The following is a 15102-nucleotide window of genomic DNA, read 5'->3' as shown; positions in this document are numbered from 1 at the left end:
CTTAACTCAAGTGATTTCTGATTGTGTTACTTGGTCCCTGTGCTGATGGTTTCAGCAGCCTGGGACAAGTTATCCCACTTATGACCTGTGTGGAAGTTAACTTGGCAAGGGACAAAAGACCTGTCAAGTTTTCCAGGGAGCCCAGCTGTCTAGAGCTGTTTCAGCTTTATCTAACACTTTCCTGATTGATGTGTCCTTGCCTTAGTCTTAATTTTCTCTAGCAGTGGAGAAACCTTTTAGCTATTGCTTATGTGGTAAAAACCAGCACTTTTAAAATCACAGTATCATGGAATGGTTTGGGTTGGAAGGGACATTAAAGATCATCCACTTCTGACTCCTCTGCTAGGGCAGGGACACCTTCTGCTAGACTGGGTTGTCCAAAATTCCATCCAGCCTGGCCTTGAGCACTTCCAGGCATGAGGCAGCTTCCCTGGGCAATTTCCTCTGGGCCAGTACCTCACCACCCTCTCAGTAAATACTTTCTTCCTAATATCAAATCTGTGAAAAAAACTGGGATCGGTCTCTTCTCCAATTAGCAAACAGTACAACAAGAAAATGGCCTCAAGTTGCTCCAAGGAGGTTTAGGTTGACATTTGGAAAACTTTCCACACTGAAGAGATTATCAAGCACTGGAACAGGCTGCCCAGGGCAGTGGTTGAGTCACCATCCCTGAAGGTGTTTCAAAGATGGGTAGATGTGGCACTTGGGGACACAGTTTAGTGGTAGATTTGTCAGTGCTGGGTTAAGGGTTGGACTTGATGATCTTAGAGGTCTTTACCATTATAAATTATTCTCTGATTCTATGAATACAGAGTTCCTGGACAAATAACACAGATTATTTGTGCTTGAAATTTGTTTTGTAGCCTGTATTAGAAGAGAGACTCATGAACCTGCAGACAAGATCACACTGGCAAGAGCACAGCCTGTTACAGAATTCAGCTTTTAAAAATACTGCTTTCAAAACTGCCATAGCTGACATTATTTTACTTACAGACAAAATTTCCAAAATAACTTGTTTCTTAGTACTCTGTAACACTTACACTTTCCCTGATCACCCAGAAACCTGACCCTGAAAGCTGTAACTGCAGTGGAAGTTATGTGATGATTTATGTGTTTGAAGTGTCATTGTTTTGTTTGGGATGGTCCCGTAGCCTCCTGCTCGTTCATCCCTATATGTTTTGGTAGGGCAGTCCCCATACAGTCCTGATGACAGTATCCATTATTCAAACACATGGCTTCAACCCTAAAATAAAAAACGCTTCTCAGTCCAGTTGAGAAAGGGACTACTACCTTGGGTGTCGCTTTTGTCCCTTGGAGGCTGTGTGTGGCACTGAAGTCTCTCTTAAACACTTCACAGATATAACGGTTGTAATTGTAAAATTTCTTGTTGAAAGATGGGATGTTTGTTACTGTAATATTCCTGCAACTTTGTGTTCAGTGTTGCTTGGTAAGATCCATGTGTGACATCCAGGGGACTTTTTGCCTTTCTACTCTGCTTTGGATATCCTTGGCAATACAATGAAAGAGAGACCATCCAGTTATGACCAGAAGTCTTGTGTACATGAGTCTCTAGAGGCCTCAAAATAAATCTTTAAAAGCATGAATTTTTGAAATTAATTTAAATGTAATATTAATTGATGAGGCTTACTTATGTAATTATCACCTGTGGCAGCATTTGCTGTTTCTTAAACTAGTAGATGGATGTAGGTAACATATGCTGTTCTCTTTTTTTTTTCTTTAACCTTGCTGTATTGGGGATTTTTTGGGGTGTTATTTCTTTCCAGGAGAATGATGCTTCTGTAAGACTGAAGATTGCATCCTTGCTGGGGTTGTTGTCAAAGACTGCAGGGTTTTCCCCAGACTGCATTATGGATGATGCCATCAACACCCTTCAGAATGAGAGTAAGCCTCATTTTTGATGTGGTGCTTGAGATCAAGGTGGAATCATGCTGTCAAAGCATTTGGGACAGTGGCAAGGCCTTACATCTCAGGCGTATGATTGGGAATTGCTGGTTAGAGTATTTATTTTCTGGTTTTGTGAATGATGACAGATAACACCAGTCCTGAGGAGAAGAATGTTCCCCTGACCTGCCTGCTCTATATCTTTGTTCTAAAGAAGTGTGAAGTTTGCTTTTGCATCTCCATCTGAGAGCTGTTACTTCTGAGGTTCTCTGTTCTACAGGACAGTTTTGCTTAAACTGGAAATGTGTTTGAAGAGGAATTTTTTTGTATTATGCTAGAGGCCAGCTCATCAAGCTGTATCAACAGGAGCGTAGCCAGCAGGTTAAGGGAGGGTATTATGCCCTTTTACTCAGCACTGGTTAAGCCACATCTGGAGTACCTTTTCCAGTTTTGGGTTTCCCAGTGCCAGATTAGTGCTGGTAAGGTTGGGTGAGTTCAGCAGAATCACTGAGGTGGTAGAGGACTGGAGTATGTGATGCACAAGGCATGGCTGAGGGAGCTGGGCTGGTTCAGGCCTTGAAAGGTTTCAGGATGGCCTTCTAATGGATCAGTCTGTGATCCTGTAGCTGGTAAGAGTTCAGCAAAGTAGTGCATAGCCTTTCACTCTTCTGTTTTGCAGAGTCTCACCAAGTCCTTGCTCAGCTGCTGGACACCCTGTTAGTGATTGGCACAAAATTCCCAGAGAATCCCTCTGTCAGGATGAGGCTGGTGGAGGTAGCCTGCAAGGTAAGGAGGCCTCCCTGGGCCAGGAAACTTTTGTCGCTGCCACAAGAAAAAAAGAAAAGTAGTCAGTATTTAAATTATTTTCATTTTTCTCAACAAAGTGTTACAATACTAACATTAATAACTGCTGGAAAACATAGCATGATGTTTAAAAGGGCTGAAAGAACTGTAAGAATCCAGTTACATCTGCTCATCTCTTGTTCCCCAGCATCTGACAGATTCCTCTCATGGTGTAAGGAATAAGTGTCTTCAGCTAATTGGCTGTCTTGGCCCAGTGGAAAAAGGTGTTGCAAAAGAGGCTGAAAGCCAGGCAGCCAAAGATGTCCAGAAGATAATAGGAGATCATTTTAATGATCAGGATCCTCGAGTTAGGACTGCAGCTATAAAAGCCATGGTAAGTGTTGCTGGTACCATGGAAGAGATGGTTTGGGATTCTATCAGGAAGCTGAGAGAGGGCTGCAAACTAACCCAAAGAGGTTTGGTTTAGAGATTATTTTAATTAACTTAGTAAAAGCCTGTTCAGTGTATCAAAATTACCTGAAAAAATAAGCTAGGTCTTGAAATATTAGAGTAACATGGATCTCAGGGGGCATTTGAGTGATTCATAACTTCTGTTTTAGGTATAGCTGAAGAAGCTTTTCAACTTGTTCATTCTTTTAAGTGTGTGTAGGCTCTTTCTTTTAGTAACAAATTTATTTATTGGCTTAATATTGGTTACCAGAATAAACCATTAGTGCTCCAAAATGCAGTAGGTATCTGGTTGTGATAGGAAACCTGTGTGATAAGTCCAGAAAGACTTTTGTTTGTTTGTTTTAAAGCAAACATTTATGTTTTGCCTTATGGTTACATTCAGTAGCATTCTCTAACTGTTCATGAGATATACGATATACTGGGATTTTTTGTATGGGCACCCTTCAGAAGCTTTTAGCTTTGCAGAAATGCCAGCAAAGAGCATGCATTTCAAAATACTGCTTAATGTGAGTTGCCTGTGAGTGTATGGGGATACAGAAGTTTCTCTATTACCCTTAAATGTTCTGTCTAATGTGATGGTCAACGAGAATCTTTGAATTAATGCTATTAAACTCCAGACAAAGAAGGAAGATGAATTTGAAGAGATCAGATTGCACTTGAATCTCTCTGAAATCTCCTTGTCCTACTTACTCATCCTTCTAAAAAGAAGCAATGTAGGACCATTTGCTGTCCCTGTGGTTTAGTAACAGAAAGATTGCCAATTAGTTTTCATGCCATGTAAATGCTGCTTTTGGATCCATGTTTCAGGAATGGTAATAAAGTAATTAATTATCTGTTTTAATTGTGGTTGAATATGGCTAACACTAAAAAATTATTTGAAGGTTGGGGGAATTAACAGGCAGTGTATTTGTATAAGTTGTTTTTCTGTAGTCTAAGTATGAATGACTATGAAGCTAAAAAATTATACCAAACTCAAGAATATTATTTAAAATACTTACGGTCAAGGTAATGCAGTATTTTAATTATAGCAGCTCAAACAGAAAAACTGTGGTGAAAACTTCATCTGTGTCCCTTAAACCTGTACTTACACTTTCTTGCATTGTTTGTTTTTTTCCCCTGTAGCTACAGCTTCATGAAAGAGGACTAAAGTTACAGCAAGCTATTTATAGTCAGGTAAAACCTTGTATTTGTTTTGTACTTGTCTGCACATCTTTCTCTTTGAGTTCTCTGGCAGTGTGTTTTGTGAAGAGGAGGGCACTGAGCAGAGGAGGAGTATTTTACAGTTAGGTTGCCAGTATTCCTTGTTGTTGTATGACAGTGGAAATAAAAGGTTATTTTGCATCCATTGTGCTTAAGTGCACTAAAGCATATGCTTTGTTATGTATTGTTTGTTGGGGAGGTGATCATGGGAAGGGCAAGGCATGATGAAGTCATTCCTGTCATCTGGCAGTCATAGTGTGGAAGTCTTAAACCCTTGCTCATTGGAGATTACCCATGAAGCTTGTATTTGTTATATCAGTAAAGCTGTGGAGCTGCAGCCGGTATCAAATCAGTTCTATTGCAGACTCACATTTCATCCTTCTTGCATAGTTCAGGCAATTCTGGAGTTTATAACATGTGCCTGATTGACCTGATTAGATCTAGTCTGCCTGATTCCAGTATTTCCCTGGAAATACTAGGGAATAGCAGGGAAGACTGGATTCATTTTGATTTTTAATCTGTCCTAACTGTCTCGTGGTAAGGATGCTGCGAGAAGTGAATGACAGCTCAGGTGAAGATGTTTCAGGTATATTGGACTATGAATGTTCTTTCAGGCCTGCAAGCTGTTGGCAGATGATTACGAGCAAGTGCGCAGTGCTGCAGTTCAGCTGATTTGGGTCCTCAGTCAGCTTTACCCTGAAAGGTATGTCCTGCATGCACTGTCCTCAAAGTACTGGCCAGGTAATCATCCTAATCCTGAGAGTTTTGTGCTGGTAGGTCTGAGGAGGAGCTGTTAGGAAACTGATGTGTACAAATGGCTGATGCCTGATGAGAATGCGCTGATGCAGTGAAGTTTTGGTTCCTGGTATTTGTTGAACATGGATAGGAAATCAGCATGGTTGTTTCTTATTGATGCCATCCAGTATGCAATACAATCAACAAACTGATTTCTCTATGTCAGCATCGTCCCGATTCCTTCTTCTAATGAAGAAATTCGCCTGGTTGATGATGCCTTTGGAAAAATTTGCCATATGGTTAGTGATGGTTCCTGGGTTGTAAGAGTACAAGCTGCAAAGTTATTGGTAAGTTGCATTATTTTCTTCTCTAGCAGAGAATAGTTTCTCTTAAGTTACTTGACTTTTCTTATATATTTGGGGAAAAAAAAAAAAAAAGAATTGGAGGATGTTTAAAACCAGTATCGGTAAATTTCTCCCAGAATTCTGAGGTGAAGTAAATGAGGGAGGTTGAAGAAACCCAACAGTTTTTCAGCTCATGGGTGCAGTAATTCTTCCCTTGAGAGTAGATGGTTGAACATTAAAGAAAAAAACAAATCCTTGTCATAATTTCCTGCCCCTACTTCTCTACCACAGGACATGTAAACCAACTGAACTCAAGAAAAGCCACATTAACCTCGGGGGAAAATAAGATGTTCTGATTCTTAAGTTCACTTTTTTAGACTCTGACATACAGTAGTGTCAGGAATTGCATAAAGCTGTTAGAATAAGTGGATAAAATTGAATGCCATATTGGGATAAGTCAGGAATTTATATGGTGCAGTCTAGAATAATCCTGTTTCTTCCTTTTGTTTTTTTTTTTTTTTTCCTTTAGGGTTCTATGCAACAAGTTAGCTCCCATTTCTTGGAGCAGACCCTTGACAAGAAGCTCATGTCAGATCTGAGGGTATGTAAGGTTTGGGTTTTTTTTCCTGTGTATAGGTGCTAAAATCACACAAGTGGTGTGTTAATTTGAGTGTGCTCATTCACCTTGTCCTTGCCTGAGGGTTGCTGAGAGTTAATTGATGATGATTGAAGTTTTGTTTTAGATTACAGTCAATTAAGCAATTGCTAGTTTTAGATTTCATTAACCAAGCATGTAACAAACAGCTCTAGGCTATTCAAGTTTTGCAACAACTGAGAGGTAAATGTTTGTGGTGTTCTGATAGTTTTTTGGCTAAAAGCTTTGCCTATTTTGTATGGAAAGATTGCATCCTAGTTCTAGGAGCAAGCTTTTGGAAACAACCTGCAACATCTGATCAAAAACCATCAACATTTCAAGAAACATGAGTAGCTAAAGGCTACTCAGTGCTGTGAGCAAAATTTTTCAGTAACATTCCTTCCTTAACCAACATGCTCAAGGTTATGTTAATTTTTTTTCTGTCTACAAAAGAATGATGAAGAGCTGCTGGTCTTTGTGTGCTGCTTTGTAAAGGCTGTTAAAGAAAGTGCTGCACAGCTTTATTTAGAGTGTGTGGGAAAAGGAGGCAGACTAGCAAGCACACTGAATGAATATCCCATTTTACACATTGCTGAACTCTGGATAGTATTGATAGCATTAAAGTATTTAATTGCAGTTTAACAAGTTGAACTGCAAAGTGATAGCATTTTTGCAGATCACTTATTGGCTTCTTAACTAGATGGGCCTTTGTTCTGACCCAGTTTGGCTGTTTTTGCAATGGATGTCTAAGAAGATGTTAATTTAATTATCTTTTCCCTACATCAAAACTACAGAGAGTTACTGGCAGTTAGAAATAGCCATAGAAGAGTAGGTACTGTTCGCTTTTCTTAGCATTTGCATGTGTGTCAATGTCTAAGCCTCCAGCTACATCTATTTGCAGATCCAGTTTAATATTTTGTTCAATCATCTTTCGAAGTTTATGTGGTTGTAACTGAAATGCTTTTTTTTTTGGGCAGAGGAAGCGCACTGCACATGAACGAGCCAAAGAGCTCTACAGCTCTGGGGAGTTTTCAAGTGGCAGAAAGTGGGGAGACGATGCTCCCAAAGAGGAAATTGATACTGGTGCTGTGAACTTGATTGAATCAGGAGCTTGCGGAGCTTTTGTTCATGGCCTGGAAGATGAGATGTATGGTAAGTGTTACCTGGCCACAGAATAGCTAGAGGGAGGAGATCTGTGTTGGCTGATGAGCATGATTGTGATCTCCATATAGCAGTTGTTTCAAAGGTACTGTAGTGTTGCACAGAATTTTGGATAAAAGTCTTCAGTTGGGTAGCAAAAGCAAATAGCTTCCTATAAGTAGTAAAGTTTTAGTAACATATATGGTAATAAGTGGCTTGCTTCTGATTTGCAGAAACCCACTGGAATTATTTTTTGTTGTTGTTGACTTAAATTTAACATGTGGCCATGAATTGGCAGAGTTAGTTACTGCTGTTCAAAATTGGTGTTTTGTCAGCAGGAGGGAAATTCGTAGAATCATTTAGGTTGGAAGATAGCTCTAAGACCATCGATTCCAAATGTTAACCCAACACTACCAAGTCCACTACTAAGCCATATCCCTAAGTGCGACATCCAGATGATTTCTGAACGCTTCCAAGGATGGTGATTCCTTCACTTCCCTGTGTAGTCTGCTTCAATGATTGACAACCCGAATGTTTTCCATCTAAACCTCTCCTGGTGCAGTGTGAGGCTGGTATTTGCATAAGCCATGAAAATCCCAAGCTATGAATATTATTTTTGAATTTGCTTTTAATGTTATTGGAAGGACAAGTTTAAGTTAAAACATGCAAAACCACCATAACAAAAATATTGTAGATAGTGTTGTAGAAGTGGGTTTATTGCTCCATGAGTCCTGCAAATAAATGCACGTTTTCCCAGTAGCTAAACTCTCCCTGAAGCTTGAAAGTGCACCTTCTTTTTTTCCTGACTAAATAAAAAATGTTTCACTGGTTCAGCCCCTTTGCCCAATGAAACATGTTCTCCAGTTTCTTGTGCTACAGGTCTTGTGTCAGTGTGATGCTGTTGAGGAATGTGGATAAAATGAACAAATGTGAAATATACACAGATCTCTCTGTCCACTGCAGCATTTTTAAATACTGCTGAGCTCTTCCTGACTGGTAACGCTGCTTCATGTCTTGAATTCCATGTTGTAACTTAAATCTGAATTAGTGTGTCAGCTTATGAGAGCAGTATCAGCAAAATGTTTCTCTTCTCTTAATACCTGGGTCTTTTATGACCATGGAGACTCAGAGCTGTGACAAAAGCGTCGTTACTGAGCAAGCAGGGGTCTTGCTGTCTGTGCATTTTTGTACTCTATCAGAATCCTGAGGAGCCAGATCTGTTCTTTAAGAACAATAGGCCTGAAAGCTCCACACAAGTTCAAGTAAATGTTTTCAAGATGACCTATTTGAAGTGAAAACTAGAATTATGTTTAAAACAACAATGTTTGCAAGACATCAGATTAATTACCATTTTTCTGATCCTAGCACATAAATGTTAGGGACGCTAATGAGGATGATTGTAGGGAAAGAATCTCATCTCTGCCTAACCGTGTTATATTTGGGTATTCTTCAAATTCCTGCAGTGTTTTACAGCGTAAGTACACTCAGGATGCTTGCTGATGCTTTTTTTTTACTTTAATTCAAATAATTTTAATATTTGGGTGGTACCTTTTTCCTTTGCCTTGAGGAATCTGAAGTCAGAAAGCAGAAGACTTTCTGTTAACTGCCAAAACATTGATTCTCTGGGGCTTTTCAGCAATTCCTAAAGTGCTGCATAGCAAGTTAAAAATGCAGTGAAAGCTCCAAGCAATTAAAATGTCAGGAAGAATGAAACAACCACAGTTTAATTAACTAAATTAGTTTGCTTAAGATACCAGTGTTAATGCTATGCTTGCAAAACACACTGTGAAATATGTAGTATTTATTGGTGTATTGGAGACCTGTTATTCGCCTGCAGGTCCCTTTTACAGGTGCTTATGGCAGCAGCAGAGGCTGTACCAGAAGTGAGACTTGAAGATTTACCTGTGAAGAGATCCCCAGTGGGTCCCTGCTCTAGGCTTTGTTGCCCTCAGCATTTCCTTAGCATGTCCTGTCCTTAGCCCAGCCCTTGAAGAGTACAAGACCTCTCTGTTGGGTGAATGTCCTTTTAAACCAGACAGTTTTAATTAATTTACAGTGAATTCCCTGCTCCCCTTTTAACAGAGGTTCGAATTGCTGCAGTTGAAGCCCTGTGTATGTTGGCTCAGTCCTCGCCTTCTTTTGCGGAGAAATGCCTGGATTTTCTGGTTGACATGTTTAATGATGAAATTGAGGAGGTCAGATTGCAGTCAATACACACAATGAGAAAAATTTCCAACAACATCACGCTGCGGGAAGACCAGCTGGATACTGTGTTAGCTGTCTTGGAGGTAAGAAATTCTTTCCTGCAAGAAAAGAATTGCTTTCCTGCTTGCTTTGAGGTGCTTAATTATGTACTGCTAATCAGTCCCTTCCTCTGAGAGCAAACCCAACCTTTTTCAGGGTTTTTTGACTCTTTGAACTCTGCCAAAGGTTCCTAAAATCTGGTAGCTTGTAAGCACCCGGACAGCAGAATACTTCTGAAATAGAGAAATTTTAGATAAAAACTCTTCCTTTGATCACTGTGCTGTTGCCTCTATGTGTTTCCTTCTGTCTTGTGTTGAGGTTTAGCACTCCATGCATTTCACGTTGCATGCAGCTTCATTTTCTTTCTGTGCCCTTGATTCAGCTGCTTTGGCGACATCTTTGCTCACTAAGCAGAGCTGCCCATGGGCCTGAGATCTTCTTTCTGTTGAGGGTGTTGTCAGGGTGCTCTGCCATATAATTTTGAGTTTTCCCAACCAGCATCCTTTCAGTTGGTGTTCAGCCAGGATTCAGGGAATAGCATGAGTCAGCTGCTCTTCCTGGTTGATGAGGTTGATCCAGGAAGAGATTTTGGCTGTATGAATGGTACTGTGCCAAACTGTCCTCTCAGACCTGATTTATTTGCTGAGCTATAGCCCCGGAGGCATTTTTTTAAATCTACTGCTTGTGGTAGGCAAGTTCCTCCTTCTTTTGGGAAGTGCCTTGGGAGGTGCTGCAAATCCACTGTTTCAGTCTCTTCACCTTTTATTTCCTTGACCCAGGGCAGCAATTGCTACTTTCAGTTGCGCCTCAGGAAGTAGCAAACTAATTAAACCTATTTTATCAGTCTGTAACAAATGCTTTGGTGTGTGATCTGACTTTGCAAATGCAGCAATGAGCTTTAGGTGCCTCACATTTTTGTCATTATTTACATTTGTTTAAACTGGGATCCTGTGCATTGAGGTATGAAAATGTCCTGGTTAGGCTGGGCTCTTCTGTGCTGACTTACCATGTGTGATAAACCCTATGTGTATTGTGGTTTATATTATCATAATTATCATCAGGCATTGGGATAGCTTAAGTGTAGAATTATTAACATTTTAATGGATTTATCTGATTTTGAAAGATGCTTGGTGCTTTTCTGTAAAATCTTCCAGCACAAAAATAAAGGATGTGGAAAAATACCATTAACTTTGGTGCCTAAATTGGTTCCAGCAGCATAAATATGGAACACCAGGGTGTTGAGGGTAACTTCTGTTTTCACCCCACTGCTTTCACTTTATCAGAATAATTGCACCAGGTACTCCTTGCTTTTCTGACCAGACTTTGGAATTTGCTTTCCCTGTTGTCCTTGATCTCAGTTTCTGTTGAGTTGTGCTCATCTCTGTCCCTTCATGTTCTTCTGCCTTGCTTGTCTCTGTCCCACGTTTCTGGTGGGTTTTATTAGTGGTCTGGAGTATGTACAATTATGTTCTGTGATCATTCCAGTCCTCAGAGTTTGTCTTCTCTGTGGTCATAGTCTGTCTTTGACCAACAAAAGCCCTTTAATCATTCAAGTGTGTTGGCTGTCATTTAAGAGCCTTTACAAGAGGATTACTCTTTCTTCTTTTGTGTAAGACAGTGATGAATGAACTGTTGATACTTAGCAAATTATAATTTAGAAAAGGTAAAATCCACCACTGAAAAGCATCCAGTTCTTGTATCCTATCAAATTTTCACAATGTGTCCTGCAGCACCAGGCAAATGCTGATAGAAAGGAACATGGTGATACATGGATATAGAATGTCAAGGTGGTTTTTGGCAGAAGGAATGTAATTAATTCAGCTGAATATTCTAGTCTGTCCAGCCACTGACATGTCCTCAGTGCTTACTTAGACCCTCTGGAGGCTGGTGACTGGGCTGAAAGCCTGTGGAATTGAGCTGCCTGGGTTGAAAATGATAAAAGGCTGCTGTGAAAATGCTAAAACAATCTTTGGTGATTGTTTTACTGAGTTGCCCAACACCTTCCTTTTCTGTTACTGCAAAGATACAATATCACCCAAACCAAGTAGTGATTTTTTCTCTGCTTGAGTGGGTCAGCAGTGAAGCAGTTCCCATTCATTTCAGCAAAGGAAGCACATAGGAGGATGGGACCAGGAGTGTCTGCAGCACTTGCCTGGTCTGTCACTTCATCTGTGCTTAGCTCTGGTGACTAGAAGTAGGCACTGCTGTTCACAGACCTCTTTTACTAACTCAGCCAAGATTGATGCTTCTACCTTTAAAGTAAATGTGTGTGCAGGCATGTTTTGCTCAGTAGTGTCTGGATTGGGATTTTGTTTTAGGATTCTTCAAGGGACATTCGGGAAGCACTTCATGAACTGTTGTGTTGCACCAATGTTTCAACTAAAGAAGGCATCCATCTTGCACTGGTAGAGCTGCTGAAAAACCTGACCAAGTATCCCACAGACAGAGAATCCATATGGAAGTGAGTGTGTTCAGTGTCCTTGCGTGTCTACTTACTTTCCTCTTCTTTTTAGTAAGTGAGGTGCTAGGAAATACTGAGCTTGATAAGGAGGTAAGAGGTATTGCAGGTGTACAATCCTTTTACTCTATAAATATGGATGTATTCATGACTGGTGTGCAAATTCTGTCTTGTTCTTGCTTGTCATACTTGCACTGGGAATTCAGATCTGATGAGCTTTCCTGGAAATGTCCCCCTATTCCAGGCACTCAATGCATTCATAGGAGAGATGAATTCCATTTGAAACCTCATCTCTTCTATGCAGGTGTTTTTGCTCACTTGACATTGTGTTAAATAGTAATATTTACCAGCAGTTGACTGTATCAGTTGTGATAAGTGGATTGGCCATGTGGCATTGTGCTGTCCGAGGAATTTTTCTGTCTAAGTAAAAAGAAGGAACTTTTGCGTCAGATTGTTATGGTTGTTTAATGGAAACAATAAAGGGAACGGTGCTCCACCCATATGGTTTGAGATGGAATTCTTAGATATTACTGGAAACACTTATTTTTGCCTGCTTTGACTTCCAGTGTACTTTTACATTGTTTTTGGAGTTTATTGGTTTTGAGGTTTTACTTCTTATCTTCCCTATTTCTGAAGAAAAAAAACCGCACTCATTCATTAGTCTTTAATATAAAAGCTTCCTGCATTGTATAACTCCAAGGGTTAACTATTTTGTAGACACTTTAAATTAAAAAAAAAAATACTGCTTGTCCTTTCAGTTTTCTCAGATCCTAGAAATTATTAATGCAAATGGTCAGTTGTAAAGAAACAGTGAGCTTGGACAGCAGGATTTTCTTGCTGACTGTCTAAAAGTGTTGCTGCAATATAAAGTAGTAGTGCTTTAGAATGTTGTATTTTGAAATGTGCCTGTTTACTAACATATATTTCAATCTATGTATTTCCAGATGCTTGAAGTTCCTGGGAAGCAGGCATCCCACATTGGTGCTTCCATTAGTCCCAGAGCTGCTGAGCACACATCCGTTCTTCGACACTCCAGAACCAGACATGGATGACCCAGCCTGTATCTTTATTCATGAAGCCACTTGATAATTTTGACTGCAGTAGATTTTATTCATGATTTCCCAACTCTCACATTTCTTCAACCATTTCTCCCTGTAGCAGACAAACAATCCTGTGCCTGTTTCTGAATCCCTTTGCACTTAGTTTGTTACTCAGCAAGTGATGGAAAAACTGTTGGCTGGAACCATCTTCATAAATATCAGTGGACTATGATTGGTCTTCTTTTTATACTGTGATGAATAATCAAGCAATTTGTCAAGGTTTAGGCTTTGCAGATGAGCCCTTTGATGTCAAAACATTTGTCTAGTTTGCATTAATTTTGAGGATGCTTTAGCTTTTAAATAAGAAGAATGTTTTTCATATCTGTTTTCTTTTTTGCTGTGCTCACTGCTGTGCAGTTTATAAAACAGCATCATCTCTAAGTCCAGCAGTGCCTGAATCCCTATAATGCTTTGAATTTTTCATCTTTCTGAAATAATTCAATATCAGAAATCCTTACATTATTGTTAGCTCTTCCAGTGCTTTAGAATACGAACAATTATTGATACACCATTCTCCTCAACAACAGGAGATGCCTTGGAAATGCATTTTTACATTGTTATTCCCCTTGCTTCCCTTCTGTGTGATGGCAGAACATAATGTTATTTCTGATGCATGCTGAGACACATTGGACTGGAACCTTCCTCTAGAAGCTGCTCCTTATTTTTCTCTCCAGTCACAGACCATCAACCAGAAATTCTATACAGATTAAATGAATGCCTTGTGAGAATTGAAATGAGTTGGAATCAGGTGGAGAGAAATGAATCTGTAATTACGTGGTTTAGTAATAATTTGAGTAAAGTTGTCCTGTGAATTGAGAATTAAAGAAACATTGCAGGGGGAAGATTGCTGTTCTTTAACGCAATGCACCTTCCTGCCAGGAACCAGAGAATATTATGTTAGAGAAGGTTTTGTAGGTAACTTGCCACCAAATTTTACAGAGGCATATTATGTGAAGATAGGCCTGTGAGCCAGAAGCTGGGGTAAACCTGAATAGCATGTTTCCAGTGTAAACTGATATTTAAAACATGGTTTTGTTTGCTTCAAAGCACTTAGGAAATTTGAATCAGAGCTTATGCTTGGGAGCAGCCCTGTTGCAGGTGTCAGCCTTTGGGCTAACTTCGAAAGCCTTTGGCTGCTCTCTATTTCTGCAGGTCTCAGGCTGTGAAAATGTGTTTTCTGTTTCAGAATTATCTTTCCATGTTTGATTCTTTGGGTTGCCTAAAGTCTGTGCAGAGTGACGTTTTTCAGGGCATCTTAGGTAAAGCAGCAATTTTCAAAGACTTGGCAGTAAATGTATAATTTTGGATACTGTTAGGGCACCAAAAAACTTGAGCAACCTGGTCTAGTGGGAGGTGTCCCTGCCCATGGCAGGGTGGGGGTTGGAACTAGTGGTCTTTAAGGTCCCCTCCAAGCAAATCATTCTGTGATTCTGTGGTGCAAACTGGTGAGTACAGCGTAAGCTGTGAGGAAGAGTGAAACTCCACCTAATGTGCATGTTCTGTGTTTGGGATCCCTGGCTCCTTTTCTTTGTGTTGCTTCTGAGCCATCCCATGTTGGCAGTAACATCCTTTTTCCAGTATGGCTCACCCTGTAATGTTTGCACTTTGTACTTGGTTTTCATCTGCTCAGACAGCTGTTTCTTTGGGTTTTGCTCAGTATTTTCCAGCTATAAAGAACTTCCTAGACAAATCCTGGCCAAAGAAAGGGTTATTGATGACTTGGTTTAACTTCCCATCCCCAAGGAGCTCTTCTTGCTGTTTTTCATTTTTCTTTAACAATCCATTTGCAATAGACATTGCCGTTCTGGTTCTGATTTTTAATGCTGCTAAAAGCTGCCCAACAATGCCTGCCCTGTTCTCTGACCATACGTTCAGACATTACGCGTATCTTCGGGACAGCCTCTCTCACCTGGTCCCTCCGTTAAGAGTAAGTTGCTTTGGTTTGGACTTTGACACCTGTTAGAAATATTGCCAGTCTCTTCCATGTCTGTCTGAGTGTAACACTTAGATTCTGAAAGGTTTTTCTCCTGTGCACCACAGGAATTAATATTAAAATGTGCATTAAGGCAGGAGAGACAAATGTTAAATTGT

At 40.0% G+C, this 15102-nt stretch overlaps 1 protein-coding gene across 2 annotated transcripts in view; it reads left to right on the top strand.

Moving 5' to 3' along the window:
- INTS4 (integrator complex subunit 4) overlaps positions 1–15102 on the top strand; it is a 35678-nt gene that overhangs the window by 1298 nt on the left and 19278 nt on the right. For both annotated transcript variants that reach the window (XM_038136424.1, XM_038136416.1), the window contains exons 3-14: positions 1785–1902; positions 2582–2688; positions 2894–3079; positions 4279–4329; positions 4971–5059; positions 5318–5438; positions 5965–6036; positions 7047–7221; positions 9292–9497; positions 11772–11914; positions 12856–12971; positions 14805–14938. In XM_038136424.1, the coding sequence (XP_037992352.1) occupies positions 1785–1902; positions 2582–2688; positions 2894–3079; positions 4279–4329; positions 4971–5059; positions 5318–5438; positions 5965–6036; positions 7047–7221; positions 9292–9497; positions 11772–11914; positions 12856–12971; positions 14805–14938 (1518 nt within the window). The remainder of the gene's footprint in view (positions 1–1784; positions 1903–2581; positions 2689–2893; positions 3080–4278; positions 4330–4970; positions 5060–5317; positions 5439–5964; positions 6037–7046; positions 7222–9291; positions 9498–11771; positions 11915–12855; positions 12972–14804; positions 14939–15102) is intronic.

This window comes from Motacilla alba, chromosome 1, assembly GCF_015832195.1.
Source record: "Motacilla alba alba isolate MOTALB_02 chromosome 1, Motacilla_alba_V1.0_pri, whole genome shotgun sequence".
Taxonomy (NCBI): domain Eukaryota; kingdom Metazoa; phylum Chordata; class Aves; order Passeriformes; family Motacillidae; genus Motacilla; species Motacilla alba.
This window is presented reverse-complemented; position numbering and strand designations above follow the sequence as displayed.